The sequence below is a fragment of the Alternaria alternata genome (genome assembly GCF_001642055.1).
Source record: "Alternaria alternata strain SRC1lrK2f unplaced genomic scaffold CC77scaffold_35, whole genome shotgun sequence".
NCBI lineage: Eukaryota > Fungi > Ascomycota > Dothideomycetes > Pleosporales > Pleosporaceae > Alternaria > Alternaria alternata.
The window spans coordinates 160,691-177,502 of record NW_017306224.1 but is presented as its reverse complement, the minus strand read 5'-3'; the positions used below and the strand labels follow the sequence as shown (position 1 = coordinate 177,502).

General features: G+C 49.2%; 9 protein-coding genes across 9 annotated transcripts; 3 read left to right on the top strand and 6 right to left on the bottom strand.

The window, feature by feature from the left end:
- Positions 1-6: 6 nt before the first annotated feature.
- On the top strand, positions 7-664 carry CC77DRAFT_1026134 (hypothetical protein). The gene has a single exon (XM_018526199.1). The coding sequence runs from the start codon at positions 164-166 to the stop codon at positions 485-487; it is 324 nt and encodes a 107-aa protein (XP_018379495.1). The 5' UTR covers positions 7-163; the 3' UTR covers positions 488-664.
- Positions 584-1,141, bottom strand: CC77DRAFT_1067330 (hypothetical protein; the record flags this gene model as incomplete). The annotated part of the gene is made up of 3 exons (XM_018528982.1): positions 584-663; positions 719-949; positions 1,000-1,141. The coding sequence occupies 3 exons, from the start codon at positions 1,139-1,141 to the stop codon at positions 584-586; spliced, it is 453 nt and encodes a 150-aa protein (XP_018379494.1).
- A 170-nt stretch (positions 1,142-1,311) lies between these two features.
- Positions 1,312-2,468, bottom strand: CC77DRAFT_579876 (hypothetical protein). Its single transcript, XM_018532332.1, has 2 exons — positions 2,105-2,468; positions 1,312-2,045 (listed from the first exon to the last, which is right to left on the bottom strand). The coding sequence occupies exons 1-2, from the start codon at positions 2,229-2,231 to the stop codon at positions 1,429-1,431; spliced, it is 744 nt and encodes a 247-aa protein (XP_018379493.1). The 5' UTR covers positions 2,232-2,468; the 3' UTR covers positions 1,312-1,428.
- Positions 2,469-4,440: 1,972 nt separating this feature from the next.
- CC77DRAFT_949709 (HET-domain-containing protein) lies at positions 4,441-4,881 on the bottom strand (the record flags this gene model as incomplete). The annotated part of the gene is made up of 1 exon (XM_018535273.1): positions 4,441-4,881. A coding segment is annotated over one exon (441 nt), but the record flags the coding sequence as incomplete, so codon positions are not given.
- A 755-nt stretch (positions 4,882-5,636) lies between these two features.
- CC77DRAFT_579732 (hypothetical protein) lies at positions 5,637-9,082 on the bottom strand. The gene is made up of 3 exons (XM_018532331.1): positions 8,926-9,082; positions 8,404-8,861; positions 5,637-8,266 (listed from the first exon to the last, which is right to left on the bottom strand). Exons 2-3 carry the CDS (start codon positions 8,740-8,742, stop codon positions 5,660-5,662), a joined length of 2,946 nt encoding a protein of 981 aa, XP_018379491.1. The 5' UTR covers positions 8,743-8,861; positions 8,926-9,082; the 3' UTR covers positions 5,637-5,659.
- On the bottom strand, positions 9,083-10,364 carry CC77DRAFT_579731 (hypothetical protein). Its single transcript, XM_018532330.1, has one exon. The coding sequence runs from the start codon at positions 10,206-10,208 to the stop codon at positions 9,360-9,362; it is 849 nt and encodes a 282-aa protein (XP_018379490.1). The 5' UTR covers positions 10,209-10,364; the 3' UTR covers positions 9,083-9,359.
- A 64-nt stretch (positions 10,365-10,428) lies between these two features.
- CC77DRAFT_1100266 (subtilisin-like protein) lies at positions 10,429-12,487 on the top strand. Its single transcript, XM_018530055.1, has 2 exons — positions 10,429-11,048; positions 11,098-12,487. Exons 1-2 carry the CDS (start codon positions 10,723-10,725, stop codon positions 12,119-12,121), a joined length of 1,350 nt encoding a protein of 449 aa, XP_018379489.1. The 5' UTR covers positions 10,429-10,722; the 3' UTR covers positions 12,122-12,487.
- A 246-nt stretch (positions 12,488-12,733) lies between these two features.
- Positions 12,734-12,892, top strand: CC77DRAFT_908097 (hypothetical protein; the record flags this gene model as incomplete). The annotated part of the gene is made up of 1 exon (XM_018533628.1): positions 12,734-12,892. A coding segment is annotated over one exon (159 nt), but the record flags the coding sequence as incomplete, so codon positions are not given.
- Positions 12,893-13,834: 942 nt separating this feature from the next.
- CC77DRAFT_1044954 (serine/threonine-protein kinase cot-1) lies at positions 13,835-16,736 on the bottom strand. Its single transcript, XM_018527377.1, has 5 exons — positions 15,758-16,736; positions 15,465-15,708; positions 15,159-15,415; positions 14,629-15,108; positions 13,835-14,544 (listed from the first exon to the last, which is right to left on the bottom strand). The coding sequence occupies exons 1-5, from the start codon at positions 16,360-16,362 to the stop codon at positions 14,244-14,246; spliced, it is 1,887 nt and encodes a 628-aa protein (XP_018379487.1). The 5' UTR covers positions 16,363-16,736; the 3' UTR covers positions 13,835-14,243.
- Between the last annotated feature and the right edge of the window lie 76 nt (positions 16,737-16,812).

Below are 16,812 nucleotides of genomic sequence, written 5' to 3'. Positions count from 1 at the left end.
CTTAAGCATCTGTAACAATGTCTCTCAGAACGGTACATAGTCAACTGAGCAGCAATGGCGATTCTATCTTTGATGTCATGCAACCAAGCGAACAACACCTGGGCATCCTGTGCATTATCAGGACTTCCGAGACCTGTAGTGCGGCTGGCGTCATCGAATGAAAATGTGGATCTACCGAATGATCAATAATGAGTCGCTGAGCGTACTGGCAGTAAGTTGTGAAATGAAGCCGACACCTCGTCGCGATCTACTGCAAATAAAAGAGAACATTGACGAAATGGGGGAGTGCTATGAGAGCGAAAACGTTTGGATGGTTATCGCGCATGATGTGAGTGTTCTAAGAGTTGTGGACTCTTTTCTCAAGCAGGCTAGGATACAGGAAAAGAGAAATTGCAAGACAGCGACAAGGTGGGGATTTTGTGGAGATTTCTCTCATGTGCCGGAGGCAAGTAGAGCATGGTTGAAACTAGGTTCCACAAAAGGGTAAACCCGACGCCTTTTGAGGGTTCGCCCATACCGGCCTTTGAGAATCCTTGAATATCACCTGCCAGCTCGAATTGTGTCTCACTCACCAGAAATCTGGTCAGTCTGCGTCTGCGTTTTCGGAATCGGGCTCATTAATAGCCTCCGTTCCGTTCCACGTTCCACCTTCATACAAGGAATCTAGATCTCGTTAGTATCTCTGATCTTATAAGCCAGAGTCTCGACTTCCACTTACCCGTCATCTTTCCAAGCTGCTCTTGAAGCTCGCAGTAGAGGCTCTCTACCGCCTCCCATGTCGAGTTGCAGACGGGGCCGCTCACGGCTAGTAGTTTCCACTCCGCAAATGAATCAGGCTTTGTGTAGACGATAGCTTGGGCTGAGTACAACAGCTCTTCCTTGTTGGTCAATACTGAAAAGGTGTAGTGTGAAGTCGGGTATAAATGGCCGTGAATCGCGCGAACCTGGTCTTAACAACACATTAGCTGGGCATGAGATGTATCACATGGATCTCTTTACCAATGATCAGATTCTTCAAAGGTTGAATCTCTTTGATAGTATCTACGAGCGGTGTTGGCGGGGGTCGTGCCATTATGCGCACTGTGTAGTGATTGTCGCTCAGAGTGTGGTTGGACTTGTAGATGCCGAACGTCAGGTTCATATCGGCAAGATATGGACCATAGTCTTAACAGACGCTAGTCGCTTGCTGCGGTGAAGGCGATCGAGCAAACGCACATTTGTTCTTTATCTTCACCTGACATTATGTAATCCCCTCACTAGAATCAGCCTACACAAATCCTCTAGCTCATATGCTTCTCCGTCAGATTATCACCCGTGTCATGCCTTCTATATGTTCACCTCTCTGTACTCGGCTGGTTTACTTTACATTTTAGTAACTTAGTCGATCGACTGTGTTCGATTGTAAGGAGACTATTTTACTTAGAAGTCTTAAAGGTCAGCATTACCGGCCCTACACTCTATAAAGCTCCATACAATTCCTTCAGACAGCTTGTTTCCAGTCCTCCCTAGCTTTTGTAGCCCGTTCTGTGCGTTGATTACTATAGGACGAAGAGTCCACCAGTCCAGCATTTGCATAACGTAGCCCCCTTTCGGTACTGGAGTAATAGTAAATTGTCTCCAACCATCACGCTCCTCTGCCGTGCACTTGAGTCTTGCATCCCCACCATGGCATATAAACTTGCCTGAGACGCAGTTTCGGAATCCAAACCAGCCTTCAGTTTCTATACACGTCCACAGGATAGACCCACGACCGCTAGGTGGAGCTAGTACGATGTTCCCATCAAGCAATGTAAGCACATTGCCGCATGAGATAGAGCGAATGATGACGGTAGATCCATGTGAAGGTACCCAACTTGGCGAGGTGTGATCTTCCATGAGGTCCAAAGTAACGTTTTCGGCAGTCGTGGTAGGTGTATAGATGCTAGAATCGTCTAACTCTGAGACAGACGCAGCGTTAGACTGAAAAGTGCCCTGAGAGACCATGTACGACGATTGAAGAGCCGCCTTAACTGCGGCATTGACAGATAGAGCGAACGCGCTTAGGTCTGCGCAAAGTCAAGAGATGAGTACTCTGTTTCACAACCGAATTATACCAGATGCTTACCTAGTCGCAAAAGTGGCCCGCTTATCCTAGCCGTCGTCGTCGTCGTTGTTGTGAAATGATACCGGTGCTGCTGCGGGGTACCCAGGTGGGGCACTTTATGGTAATTCCTGCTGGCAGTGTGGCGCATTCCTTGTTACAACTGCGCAAAGGGGAAAGCCAATTTCGCTAAGTACTGTAGCTTAAAAGGGCTAGGAAGCGCTATTAGGAATATTCAACCACCGCATGCGGACCCTTGAGCAGCATCGCGCTACCCACCAGAATGATATTGGCTCAATCGCATCCCCTTGGCGAGTGGGAGTAGGCTATCGTTTTTTCGGAATGTGTTCCAGCGCCAACACAATTTCGGGCTCGTTTCCTAAGTGTTTGGCCTGATTCAGTATTTGTTTGGTCTCGCTAATACTCACCTCCAACAAGCCTTGAATATCACCTGCCAGCTCGACTCGTGTCTCACTCGTCAATTCCTCAATGGTGACCTTTCCGGTCTACGTCTCACTTTCTTCCAAGTCACCTGAGTCTCGTCAGTAGTTCCTATCTTGTAAGTCAAAGTCCTAATCTCCACTTACACGTCACTACTTTATCCTTATTTTGTAGTGTGCAGTAGAAATTCTCTACCGCGTCTAATTCTAAGTTGCCGTTATCGCCCTTGGCGAGTAGCATCTATTCTGTAAATAACTTAGCTTGATGTGGACGATAGCTTAGGCTGTGTAGGCTAGATTTGACTTCTTTAGTAGGACGGATCGTGGGTTGGCGGAGGTCAATCCTTCTTCCTCTTGTCCTTCTTCTCCTCCCCTTTAGACGCTTTAACGTAATCGAAAAGTCCATTTCTACGTACGTTCAGATTTTTCCGCTTGGAAGAAATGCCAATCCGCAATTAATTGCCAAGTATAAGTCTCTGCACGCGTCACGAAATGGTCGGCTGTACCAGTGCGTTTCTCCCCAGGAATCTCAGCGCAACTAGAGTACGGCTCCCCACAAAAATTTACATTAATGAGCTCAAGGACCCTTTCTTCCAGTCTTTTTGTATTGTCTCCAGAGAGGATATATGCCAACCCACCTGCCAGATGTACTAGGATGTCATCAACCCCAAGCCACATCATGAAAGCAGTCATTTCAAGATCATTCGGTAGAAGCTCTGGGTGAAACCATACTTTTCCGATAATCTGGAAATACTTGCTTGCCTCACTGACCTGACGGAGGACAAAGCCGTAACTGTACGTTGTAGGCACGATCCAATCATTGACATTGATTGTCGCGCTTGCAAGTGCGCGACAGTTGTCAGATTGATCCACTGCGTGAATGTACACATACGTGGAATCTGTGGCCCGTTCTATCCTCCAGACACTTTCTGATGTGATCTGAAAGCCACCTTCAACGATCTGTAACTGCTCCTGTTCTGACTGGTTTGCTAGATGAACTAGGTCATGGTCCGCAATTTGTGCTGTGATGACGGTTCTCTGGCGGCGAGAGTGGATCCCTGATATTACTTCCTCCACATCCGAGCCAACTCGAAGCATGTGGAGGACTAGCTTAACAAGCTCGCCTATGTCGTTGAAGTTCAGTATAACCTCTTTCGCTAAATTATAGCTGGATTTCTTATAGTCCGGGCGAAGAGCACCATCGTCGTTTACAGCTGTCCGAATCAAAACTCCATCCAGCGTGAATGTCGTACCGCCACCCCAGTTCGTTAACGAGAGGGTGCCGTACACAGTATCCCTCGGATCCTGACAACGTCGGTATTCGCACATAGTAAGCATCTTTTTTAAGAATAATTGTTGTCGTTCGGACGTCTCATCAAGGGTAACTGCTCGCTCGCGGAGCATGTCTTCAAATACAGCACCGAGACCTGAGCCTCCATCATCAAGAAAGCTGAGCATATCAGTCCATCGCGCTTTACTCAAGTAATCCTCTCCAGCTCCTAACGCCGTGAGTTTGCGCAGTAGGATAGGTGGCTCTTGGCCTGCTGCAATGTCATCTCGATGCTGGAAAAACCATTGAAGTTTTGCATCGACCCACCAGAAAAGAATTGTGGGAAGCGAAAGCTCGTCAAGATCGCATAGGATGACTATGTGACGAGCAACAAACAACTCCTGCAGGATCCAGATCCGCCAGAAATACGGCCGTCGAGCGAAGGCATCAAGAGCCTCATAAAGTCGTATTATGTCCTCGTCTGCGAGGGCCTCCAGCCAGTGCTCACTATGCCAGATTGTCCGGCCTTTCTCATCTGTCCATTCACGACTTCCGTCGCTGAAGACTGCAGATGATTTTCCGTATGAAGCCAAGTATGTATCGAAACTCCTAAGCGTGTCGGCCATGAACTTGCTGTCATCTTCATGCATGCCAACACAAGATAGGACGCAGTCCGCACGACTGAAAATCTCCCCCATCATTGCGACTTGATGACTCTTCTCGGTATCATTAATTTGGTCGATACAAATTGCGTCCACCCAGTAGTAGTTTGCCGTCTTAAAATGAGCTAATTGTCGCAGCACATTTGCACAATTCTTGCGGACCGTCATCTGTCGACGGTCATTGCTTCTGTCCTTCGAATCCCCGTTATCGCTGTTGCATATTGTGATATCTTCTTCGGACCCGGAATCGCCCCATGTATACGAAACCGCATGATAGGCTGGTGCATCAAGGAACGGAACAGAGATGAGTGAGATTTGAATATCAGAGACGTCTGCCTGACCACAAGCGAAGACGATAAGCAGCCGAATGTGCGTCGCAGGATTGGGAAGGATAGGGAGAAAGCCCTCGTTTCTGGTATTAATCTGCATGTGATTGGTTTTGGGTTGTGTATCATCGGTGCCGCGTATTTAGAATACTAGGTTTACATGGGTTATTGAACTCGATGTTTGGTGATGACAAATACAAGCCCCTCGATGAGCAGAACCATCACTGCGCTTGACCAACGAAATAAGTGGAGCGACAAGGCGGTCAACGGCTCGGAGGATGCGATTCCCCGAGCCTTCAAATTCCCGCAAGCCAATAATCTACGCCCATCAACATCATATCCCAAGGCGACGATAGAAGGAAGAAGTAAGCTTCCGTTCGGAGTGCTTCAAAATCTTCACAATACCCAGCCTTCCCCTAGGTAAGTTACTTTCGATACTGTAAGCCCAGAAGACCTTGCGCAGTCACGTGGATACTGCACTAGCCAATCAGTCCACTACTCTTTGTATATAAGCTTATAACACGCACATCTCCGTACACAATACATCATAACACCTATTATCTCAATAATACCTCCAACCTGCTTACAGATATAGATTGCTCACAACTGTATTAGGTCTTGCATTGGAGCTGAACATTAGGTCTATATTATCATGAGTCTGATTATAGTCTCAGTAGATGTCAGCCGCTTGCAGCTGTAAAGGCGATTTAGCAAACGCATATTTATTCTTTACTTTTACTTTATATTATATAATTCTCTTACTAGAATTAGCCTATATAACTCTTCGTACTTTACATATATTTCTATTGAGCTATTACTCTTTGTCTGTCCGCTAGTTGCCCGCCTCTTTGGAGGAGACAGTATAAGACTACTAGTTTAGATCAAAGCAAATTATAAATCTCCATAGCAGAGTCGACTGGGATGTCATCCCACTTGCAGGACCATCCACGTTTTGCCCTTATCTCTCGATATAGTCTTTCCCTTGCGTTGTACTTTTCTTCTTCCGTTGGGCAGACCCGCTTCGAAGACAAAAGTATCTTTACCGCATTGACATTCCTCTTCTCTATAGCAACAGATAATAATGAGCGCATATGTCTCTCTTCATCGTTACGGTCGATCAATTCAGAGCTAGCGAGCATTTCTAAAGATCCAGTCTGGGAACTCTCGATGGCGAGACGTAACGGTGCCCGACCGAGAAACAAGCGTCGACGCTCGTCATAAGGGCGGAGTGGATATCTCAAAGAGCCATCAACCAAAGACATACTTTCGAGTACCGATACGTCTCTGAGTGCCGGCATGATGGGGCCAGTTTCGTCATTGTGAAATGGCTTCAGTACTGGGGGATAGAGTTCCAGTAAGTATCTGATTGCATGTAACCGGCCAGTTCTGATAGCTCGACTGAACAGCTGGCCTGGGCATTGCTGCCATTCGAGTGAAAGGGATGATGCAGCTTCTTCCGATATGTGTACAAAAAGGTCACGGACATCTATCGTTCCAGGCGGTTGTAGCCAGAGCCATAGCAGACCCATCGCCTCTGCCTTGGTTCTGACACAGAGCGTTCCTTGCTTGAAGAGGCGGAAGAAAGCCGCAGAAGTATTGCATGATAACACGGGGAAATCTGCTAAATGCTTGAGCGCATATCTCTTTGCGTAGTGTTGAAAGTAGAAATCGCCGGTGCTCAAAGGTCGATGCACGCTTTGATCTTGTGCGAAAACCTTGGATATATCAAAGTCAAGCTGTTTCCTGGATCTCAAAAGTTTCACAGCAATATTCTGAATAGTTCTGACCTTGCCGGTTGTAGAGTTGATGATATGAGATGGCGCAGAACCCATGTTAAGTGTAGGAATGTGGATGGCAAGCTCCGTCCCGAAGAGACCATAACTCAGGTAAGTGACAATGATTGATGATATGAATGAATTCGCATCATCCAACGTAAAACGGAGCTCTCCTGGACTCGTGAGAGGCTTCAAGCCGTCATGAAGCAAGAACTGGTTGATACTTGGGTGAATCGTACGTATGGTATGCTCCTCTTCATCAATAGTGATGAGACAGCCGCACATCGCTAGTGCTGAATAGGCGTTGTTGAGAAGTTTAGTGGGATCCCAGTTGATATCGCCTGGGCTTACGCTAAGAGCTTCTCTCATCTCATTTACTGTGAGTGGGCGCCTCGAAACTATGACGAGTTTGAATATATCGGATTGGAGAGATGGCCCTGATTTTTGTGCGTTCTGCAGTATCCGACTATAGATTTCAGAGAGATCCTTGGGTAGGTTTGCAAGTGCTCGTCGAATTTCGTGATCAGTTTGCATGATACAGATCGACTGTATTTGGAGGGCGACCCACAAAAACATACCCTGCGAACCACGCAGGAGAGCATCTCGTATTTCGAGAACGATCATTGGATCACCTAGGGTTAGGCTATGGTTCGACAAAGCCTTTTCTAGTTGTGTCTCGATATAAGACTCGATATCGGAAGAGTTGTCAGGAAGCTCTACAACCATTGCTTGCGAGAATTCTGCTGAGATAGGATGTAACTCCGCTTCAGGTTCCAGGCGGCGAGAGACGCAAAGACGGATGTTCAGATGCGTTTTCATGTGCTCCAGTTGTTCCACAATAATCTTTCTTTCTGGGAGGGGGCATAAATCCAAACCATCAAGTACAATGTATATCACATACTTGGGTGGAACAATGCCGCGCATCAGACTATAGAACCTAGAGAACTCATAGTGTTCGATGTCGTCAGACCCATCAAGTGACTGCGAAAATAGACTGATGATTTGACGTATCAGTGCCCCCAACGCTGTTCTTGCACTCAGGCTCTCAGGAAGATCGTGCCGACAAAAGAAGTGTACCAAGCCACTAGTCTTAGGATCGATTTGCAAGATGAGGTTGTCGACAATATTCGCGAGTGTAACGGATTTCCCGTATCCAAGTTTGCCGACCAAGATGAGTGTCCTCGACTCTGGTGCCACGACCCACTGGCTATACTCAGGTAGATGTGTATATAGAGATGTGTTACCCGCTTTCCGAATCTGTCTCCATGGCGTTTCGTAGTCATAAGTTGAGCAACAATCAAGCAGCTTTTGTATTGCAGCACGCTTTTGCTGATGTCCAGCATTTTTGGCACTCGCACTGATAACGGCCCTGAAGCGCGAGTTGCTTTCAGCCTCTGTCTCTACTCTCCGTGCAACAAGGGCTCCAACTTGTGCTTGGATTGACCTAGACCAGGCCAGGAGACTTGATCGCGCTTCCTTGAGGTAAGCATCGTTGAGAGATGATGCGAATTTTCCCAAAGCAGATTTCTGCGTGTACAGCTGGAAGTGAAGACATATCTGAACTACTACAATGAAGTACTCTGTGATGTAGTCTTGCAATGATCTCGAACAGGGATACAACAGTGCTAAGTCCGAGTGATGTTGAGTCGAGTGGCCGGCTTCCATGAGTAGGAGGGACAGACTTTCGAGGTATAATGATCGGTTGGTAGTTGCCTAACCACACATCACATGTCAGTCTGAGCAATGGACGACATAAGCAGTTGGAACTCTGCTCAAATCCTTTGCACATTCAAGTACATCAAGGTTTATACATGGTCAACCGGGTGATACGAAAGGAAACATGAACGCACCAGTAACGACGTGCGTATAACTGACCATACTCCAGCCGCAACAATGTTTTGAGAGCTGCCTACAATCACATCGCCAAGAGCAGCAAATTGCTGCACACCATGAAGAAAGGTGGTGAATCGGGGTCCAAAGCAACGACCTCCAGCTTTTTGCGAGATGTCTATCTCTGCTGTGATTCGCATAACGTCCATAGTGCTTGGAGGAGATTGTAAAGCTTGCGTACGCTGGATTCGAAACGCGATCTTCTGCGGTTTCGTAAGGTTCGCCTCGAATTGAGAAACAGCTTGTGCTAGCCGGATCTCTGGCTTTAGAGGATCAGCAGTAAACAAGCTGAGTGCCATGACAGCATCGTCTTCCACGGGTTGTAGTAGTTGTAGAAGAAATTCGTGGCCTCACTGTCGGCTACAGGCGTAGTGTCGGAGTGTATGAGCTGGATAGTATGCGAAGTCCGTGAGGGTATCTATACTGTTCAGCCTTCCGGCTGCACAGGGGTGATGCATGCATCGCGACAAAGTGGGGCATACACAGCCTTGTGTAATGTATTCCGCTAAACATGCTGGCTGTGTTGTCTGCGGGGGTTCAAGCGCAGACAGCCAACCGGATGGTAATCGAGGCGCAGCCTGGTTAAGCGACGCGCATCATAATCTGCACAACTACGCAAGGAATCAGCCTCCAGTTCAACCTCGAGGTCGGATTCATACATTCCGACCTCGGTTGGGTTTCGACAAGCCGCAGTGATCACAGTCAATAGATAGCAGATGGAATCTGCGCAAGACACGATGGCCGTGGTGGCATAGTTAAAGATAACGCGGAACAGGTAGAAAGCACCGTCAATTGGTTCCCATGGACTGACTAAAGACGCAGTATCGATAAGCTTGAAGCACGTGCTTTCGCCGCCCTCATCTTCCGCTTCCGAACAGGCAGTCACCTGTACGGATAATCCAACAAATGCACCGTGTCAATCGTCTTCTGCAAGTGCACAACATATCATCCCCGCAACCCCCTGTTCCTCTACTGTCCAGGAAGTCATGATGCCGAACTCTTCAGCATCCGCGTCCGCACTCTCCAACCCATTAACCACAAGCTCCACTTGCTCTTCTCCATCCTCACCATCGCTGTCGTCAACACCCAGCATACCGCCGTCGACGCCTTCATGTCTGATCTGCCCCTTGCCTGACACTTTAATCTTCTGCATGCGAAACGCAAGCACAAACGGACCTTTGTCGCCAATGTCCTGTGTCACATTCCGACCCTTCTCAACACCTATATCTGGACCAGCTTGCATCGGCGCACCCAAAGATGTAGCATCAACACCAAGATGCAGATGTATACCTTTGCTACGCGCATAGCTGATTGTACCTTTGGCCCCATACGCGATCTTAATCCCCGTGATCATGTAGAGCTTGGTGTCCCATGGCCGATGTCGGCGCTCTTGAATGTACTGCTTGACAGCCGTGGCTTCGACACTTTTCTTGATGTATGCAATGCTCGGCTCGAAGGAAATCGTCTTAATTGTGTCGCAGTCCCAGGTCTCCGTTGTCCCTCTGGAGATCTGTGTGTTGACATCACCGCCAACGCCCAGGATTTGCATGAGAAACGTAGCCCAAATGCCAATGGTGGTTGTTTTGGTATCGCCGAAACTAAACTTTGCTCTCCTTGCTTCAGGGTTTACAGTGACTTTATCGATTGGGAGTGGGACTTCATTGAGAGGCTGATCCGCAAAGCGCGGTTGTTCGATGATGTTGCCCAGCCTTATGAAGGTGTCTGGCGGCGTTTCACGCGTAGGTGCGAGGAAATACCTCAACATGATGTGATGGATGTAGGTATCCAAATGTCAATAATCACAGCATTCCGTCTGCAATATGTATACATATATGCATATGTATGATCCTTCTGTTTGTGAGATAAATTTAGCGATACCGTAGGAAAGAGTAAAGGCTGAGCACGGCTAGGATGCAGGCGCAAGCCACCACCACCAAAACCTCAGTCAAGCTGCTGACTGGCCCGCCGTTCATCTCACTCAAGCAGCTGCAGCCATCTCCTCAAGCCATTTGACTTCTGACGAATGAGCGTTCCAAGTCTTTCGCTTGAATCGCCGGATTCATCGACACCGAACTATTAATAAACCAGCGATAGCTTTGCCGAAGCATAGCAGAGGGTCTTGGTTGTGGTGGCCCTTTGGGAATTTCCGCACCGCCCATTCTGCAATCTATCGACATATTAGAGCATGTTTTGGACCCTTTCGACCAGAGACCTCGTCATTCAGAAAGTCATCAAAATCGTTTGAACATTGCTCTCAGTCTTTTCAGCCCTCCTTCATCATGGCGAGCTTTGCCAAAACCGTCAGTCATCAGGCTACCAGCAGCCGTGCAACTATCGCGATATTATCTTCACAGCATGAGAGAGGCACTCCACCACATCCGTCCAGGATACATCCCCCATATGCTTGCGGTCAATACCCGGAAGTGCAAGACACGGTGGAGCGAAAGCGTAATCCTCTGCGGTCCTTGAAGAGTAGAGGCCCAAAAAAACAACGAAACGATATCAATAAGCACAGGTCCTTCCCGGTCAAGAATCCTCCAGATCGAATACCGAACAGACAAGCATCTTGTCAAGACACAGCATTTCTGAGCCTACAATCCTACCAGTCAGTGAATCTTGATTGCAGTACGTGCGTACACTGACACATGTGCTAGGGGCGCCGATAAGTGGTTCAAAAACCTCGAAACCATAACACTACCTATATTCATGAGGCAAGAAAATACTCTTGCTAGAATTGGCCCTCCACCTAAAGAAGTTCGTATCGCGATTTTAGACAGCGGTATAGATTCAGGGTTTCACTTCAGAGACAGGGTCTATAAGAGAAGCAAAAATTTTATATCCGGCGAAAGCGAGCACAATTACAATAAAGGTGAGACGGGCCATGGCACAGCAGTTGCATACCAAGTAGCTCGTGCGTGCCCAAATGCCAAGTTATACATCGCTCGAGTAGCCAAACGCAATGACGATGGAGGTAAACCAGTGCCAGATAAGCAGGCTATAGTCAAGGCTTTGCAATGGGCTAGCAGGGAGGAAGTCGACATCATCATCATGTCTTTTGGATGGGAGACACAGGATGATGGTGACGGTGTGGAGGATGAGCTAGACAACATCAAGAACAAGAAGTCGATCCTAATGTTTGCTGCTTCCACCAACGACGGAACGCTCGGGAAGATGCTGTTTCCAGCCCGACATTGCGGCGTCATCGCGGTTGATGCTTTCGATGGTTTCGGCAAGGAAATTCCGACCACGGGAACGCCAGACAGTGATTGGAAGCGAGAACGATTCGCTGCTCCTGGTAGATATCTCTCTGCTGGAGGAGACAAAAGAGTGACAGGCAGCTCCTACGCTTGTCCAATTGTTGCTGGTATCGCAGGTCTAGTGATAGAAGCATGTCGACGGGAGATGCCGCGACCGGAAGCGAGTGTATACAAACGTCTAGAAACTCGGGAGGCCATGGAATCCATTCTGAAGTTGCTATCGACACCAAAGGGCGACTTCAATTTCTTGACGCCTTGGGAGATGCTCCGAGAGGACAGAGAGGAAAATCCTTGTGAGACATTCGATTTTTGTCGGAGCATCATCAAGGGGCCACTGAGACCGTATCTGCGTTGTGGTGCTTCGTTCATGATGAAAGGCAACATGGCGATATCACTTATTTCTCCAACCGCTGCAAGCTAGATTTTTGCGCTCCTTGTCGAGCTCGGTATCTCTGTAGACAATAGTCTTTATTCCTCGACACGCTTCGGTGAGCTTGTTATCTTCATAGCAAAACAGGCTAGAGTTAAATATAAACACAAAAACATTGTGAGAAAATGGGAGCCAGCGACAGCAGATCCGGGACAATGATATAGGGGGGTTCGTCGTCCTAAGGTAAGTCTTAGTGGAACTCCGTGAAAATATGTCTCGTGGTGGCGTGGGCGCGACCATGTAAACGACCAATCCAGGCATGCTGATCTATAAAATAACATCAGCATGAGTCTGCCTTACATGAAGTTAATCGACTTGTCCTCATTCGGGTGCAAATGGAAGAAGACGATGTTGAAGGATGGAGAAAAGTCAGGCAACATGGTTCGACTGCAGGTGTGCTATCGATAAGCCTCGCGCACGTACCACCGCGACCCTTGTTTTCCATCAAGATTCCAGCACTCGGCCCGGGCGCAAACCATCATCGCATCCTCTGCAACTTGCGCACCCTCACACACACACATACACACCCACATCTCAAACACCGCAACCTCCCCCAACCCGCCAAATACCTCAACCATGTCATCCTACCAACCCCAGCAAACCACCACCGCCGACCAAACCGCCAGCGCCATCGACGCCACAGCCCGCACCGTCCACTACAAGTGCGGCGACTGCGACATGGACGTGCCTCTCAAGCGCGGCGAGCCCATCCGGTGCAGAAACTGTGGTCATCGTGTGCTTTACAAGCAGAGGACTAACCGGTAAGTTATAACACATTTCTCCCCACGTGGTGTGTGTGTGTGTGGTCTAGGAGGACAAAGGGCGTGGTGCGTGACGAGGCAATGAACGAGAGGAGAGTAGAGGAGAGAAGCAGGGAAGAAGTTTGGGGTGGAATGTGGTGGTGGAATGACGACATGGAGGGAGAGGAAGAGAAAGAGGCACAAACGGAGTTCTTCCAAGCACACACACGCACAAATATATGCATGCGAATGCGGAATAGCACAGAACGGCAATTTCCAAGTGGAATAGCAACGGTGCCCATTTTCAAAAACTCCAAAATAACAATCACTAACATATACCTAATCTAGTATGGTCCAATTCGAAGCCCGATGAAGAACGGCGATACAAGCTTCCTTTCGGACGGAAAAGATCACGAGAATCACAGTTGCAAAACGGGGGGCGAGCAACAAAAAAAATGGACGTTGTAATATAGCGAAGTCGGGGTATGGGCAGTGGAAAAACGGAATAACGTTCTAAAGTGTTCAATATCACAAAACTTGGAGAACGGGTGTTTGGGTGTGTTTTGGTCTTGTGCAACACGAGAGCGAGTTATTCCACAAGATTCAACGGGGCGTAATGGCATGTATATATTTACACATCGTCAGAACAGACGTACAGACAGACATACAGACAAAACAAGCGATCAAACGTGCCACAATAGAGGAGAAGCAACCCAAAGAGCGAAAAAAAAAATGGAGTCATCATACCAATCTTCTTCTTTCTTCAATCCATAGAATTAAACAATCATCAGTAACAAGGACATTACCTCGCCAGAGCAACCTCTCGCAAAACACAAGCTACAAGGCAAAACAGGCATGTATACCCATAGCAGAATGATCCCAGTCTTTTTGTTCTTTGTCAAGTCATCAACAATCCCATTTGCATCATCAATCACAGAACATGAATTCACAAATTGAATAAAGTGACCTCTCTTGCCACATCTGCGTTTTACCTGATGGGGGGAAGAAAAAAAAAGCCTTTTGATTTCTTCCTTGTGACCACCCTCTCCGCCATGATAATCTGCGCGCAAATGCGCGAACACTACCTAGTAGTTATATCGGTTCTGATATGATGGTATCCGCCAGCCAACCAGAGCATATGTCATGTTTGTAGAGGAAGAACAGGGCATGGGGCAGTGGACAAGGACGGAAAAGACAAAGAAACCTCGTGTGTCCTCTTCCTTAAATCGAACGAGCCCGCTATTGCTTTCATGTTCGAAGAACACATGGTTCCCCCCTCCCCACCCACCTCATAAACAACGCCTCCTCCATCTTCCATCATCATCATGGTCTTCTTCTTCTTCCCCACTACCCAACGACGACGAAAACGGCGTCTACGACCCCCTAAACGCATCGAACCTCTTATACGTATACCCAATAAACGGCAAACTCGTCGCATACTCATCCTCATTAGCCGCCTGCGCAGCCTGCGCCCGATGCGCAGCAGATGTATCTTGCTGGTCAATCTCATCAATGGGGAAATACTGCGTATCAATGTTACTCTGCAGCTTAGGTTCAAACGGCGCGCGGATACGGCGGAGACCGTCCCAAGCAACACCTCTGAAGAAGGGGTGTTGTTTGATCTCGTTGGCGCCGCCGATGCGGCCAAGGCGGTGTTCGGCGTCACATATCAGACTGTTTCAAATGTCAGTATTCGAGGGTTCCAATCGCCAAGACTGGGGCTTGTGAAGAAGACGTAAATGAGAAGAACAAACATACCGGCGAACAAAGTCCTCAGCCTCAGCACCAAGTTGCTGGTCAGGAGGGAAGTGCAAGTTCCTCGGCCAATCAACAATCTTGCGGTAAGTATCATGCGGCTCCTCAGCGCAGAACGGCGGCCAGCCAATCAAACACTCAAACATAATCGTACCCACCGACCACCAATCGCAGCTGTAGTCATAGCCCTGGCCGCTGAAAATCTCGGGCGCAATGTAATCAGGCGTACCGACGGTCGAGTAGGCAAGCTGGCGACGAGATTTACGCCATGTGTTGATTTGGGTACGGTTGCTGACAGTGAGTTGAATCTGGTCGAGATTCATGGATTGTCTGTTGTCTCGGTTCGACTTGTGGGCGCCGCCTGCGAGGAGCTTCTTGTAGTAGCCTGCGTCGTGCTCCTTGTGGAAGCCGGTCGAAAGACCGAAATCTGTCAGCTTGATGTGGCCACCTCGGTCCAGAAGGATGTTGTCGGGTTTGATGTCACTAAGAAGATTAGAGTTGTACGCTGAAGCTCGCCGATACTTTATTCTTACCGGTGAATGAAACCAAGCTTGTGGACTGCTTCTATCGCAAGCGTGATCTCGGCCATGTAGAAGCGCGTAATGTCCTCGGTAAAGATTTCGTACTTGATCAGCATGGTCATCAAGTCACCACCTGGCAGAAACTCCATAAGCATGTAGAGGAACGTGTTGTCCTGGAAGGTTGTGTGTAGCTTGACAACCCAAGGACTGTCAGACTCTGCGAGAATGTCACGTTCTGACCGTACGTGGGCCAGCTGGTCTTTTTTGAACTACAACAAGTCAGCCCGATACTGAAGGTAGTGTACTGTGGAAGCTCACCATCTCCTGCTTGACAAGCGACTTGAGCGCATAGATCTTGCCGTCGTTGCGCCGTTGGACCAGCTTGACCTCTCCAAAAGCACCCTTGCCGATAATCTTGAGCGTGGAGAAGTTGTCGGGCTTCTCCTTTGTCCGCAGGAAGCGCAAGTATTCGACTTCGGCACGGCGCATGCTGTCTTCTTTGGATCGTTTCCGGCTGTCGGAGAAAGAGGGCTCCTTCATGATGGCGTCGAGTTCGAGAGCTCTGCAAGCAAGTTAGTCGTGTCGGGCAGGGAGTGGTGGGGTGGTTTGACCTTTGATTCCGGTCGCGTGCCCGCTGTACGCTGTCCTTGAAGAAGGTGTTGATCAGACTCTTGGAGACCATGGCCTGCTTGTCTACGTTCTCCGAGTACTTTGTGGGGTTTCGTTGGGGCGCCTCTTCGTCGTACAGCGAGGGGCCCTGGCGGGGCCCTGAGCTGCCGCCCTGGCTTCCATAGCCGTAGCCTCCTCTGTTGTCTGCGGTGCGGGGGCGTCCGGGGTTGGGCGAGCCTTGTCGGCCGTACGGGCTTCCAGAGCGACCGCCGCCCGAGAGGTGTTGGTGCGAGAGTTGTTGGGCGAGGCCATTGGCACTCTGGTCGAAGCGCTGGCTGCCTGGCGCCTGCAGGTTGCCCTGCTGCCCTTGGTACTGTGCCTGCTGGTAGGGGTTCATGAAGTAGCCGCCGCCGCCATTGTAGCCATTGCCCTGCTGGGCGCCCCAGACCTCTTGCTGGCCGGCCTGGTTGGGGTATACAGGTTGCGGGAATGTTGAGGGCGTCGTGGGGAATGCTCTGCCCACTTCCTGCTGGTACTGATTGTTTCGGTCGCCGCCTCCGAAGCCGAAGTTGAGCTGCAGGCGGTTGCCCTGCTGGTTGTTGTTCATCGTGGGCGAGTCGTTGTACACGATGCACTCGGAGGGGAGTCGGGGGGAGTCGGTGTGCGGCCGTGGATCACGTCTTGGAGGTTGACTCAATAGCGGAAGGAGGTGCGAGTCTGGGCGGTCGAGACGGTGTTCGCACTGCAGAGGTTTCTTCAGTGCAACGCTGGCAAGGAGAGGGAGGTGCTGGGGACTGCCGCAGTAGCTCGGTCAGGGATAACTTTAGGGTGCAGCAGGGGCCACCACAGCGGGGAACACTTCCAACACCTCAATGTGTTTCAGACACCCGGCCAAGTCGACGCATGTGCTCTCTCCCGTGTTGGCTATTCACTTTGCTTGTGCCGCCTCTCTGCATTGAGCCAGCACGGTACGCGTCCCGTCTACCGCCACGCCGCTGCTGTGCCTGCAAACCCCGGACTCGAGTACATGACCCTATCGATAGGAGCCTCACCGACA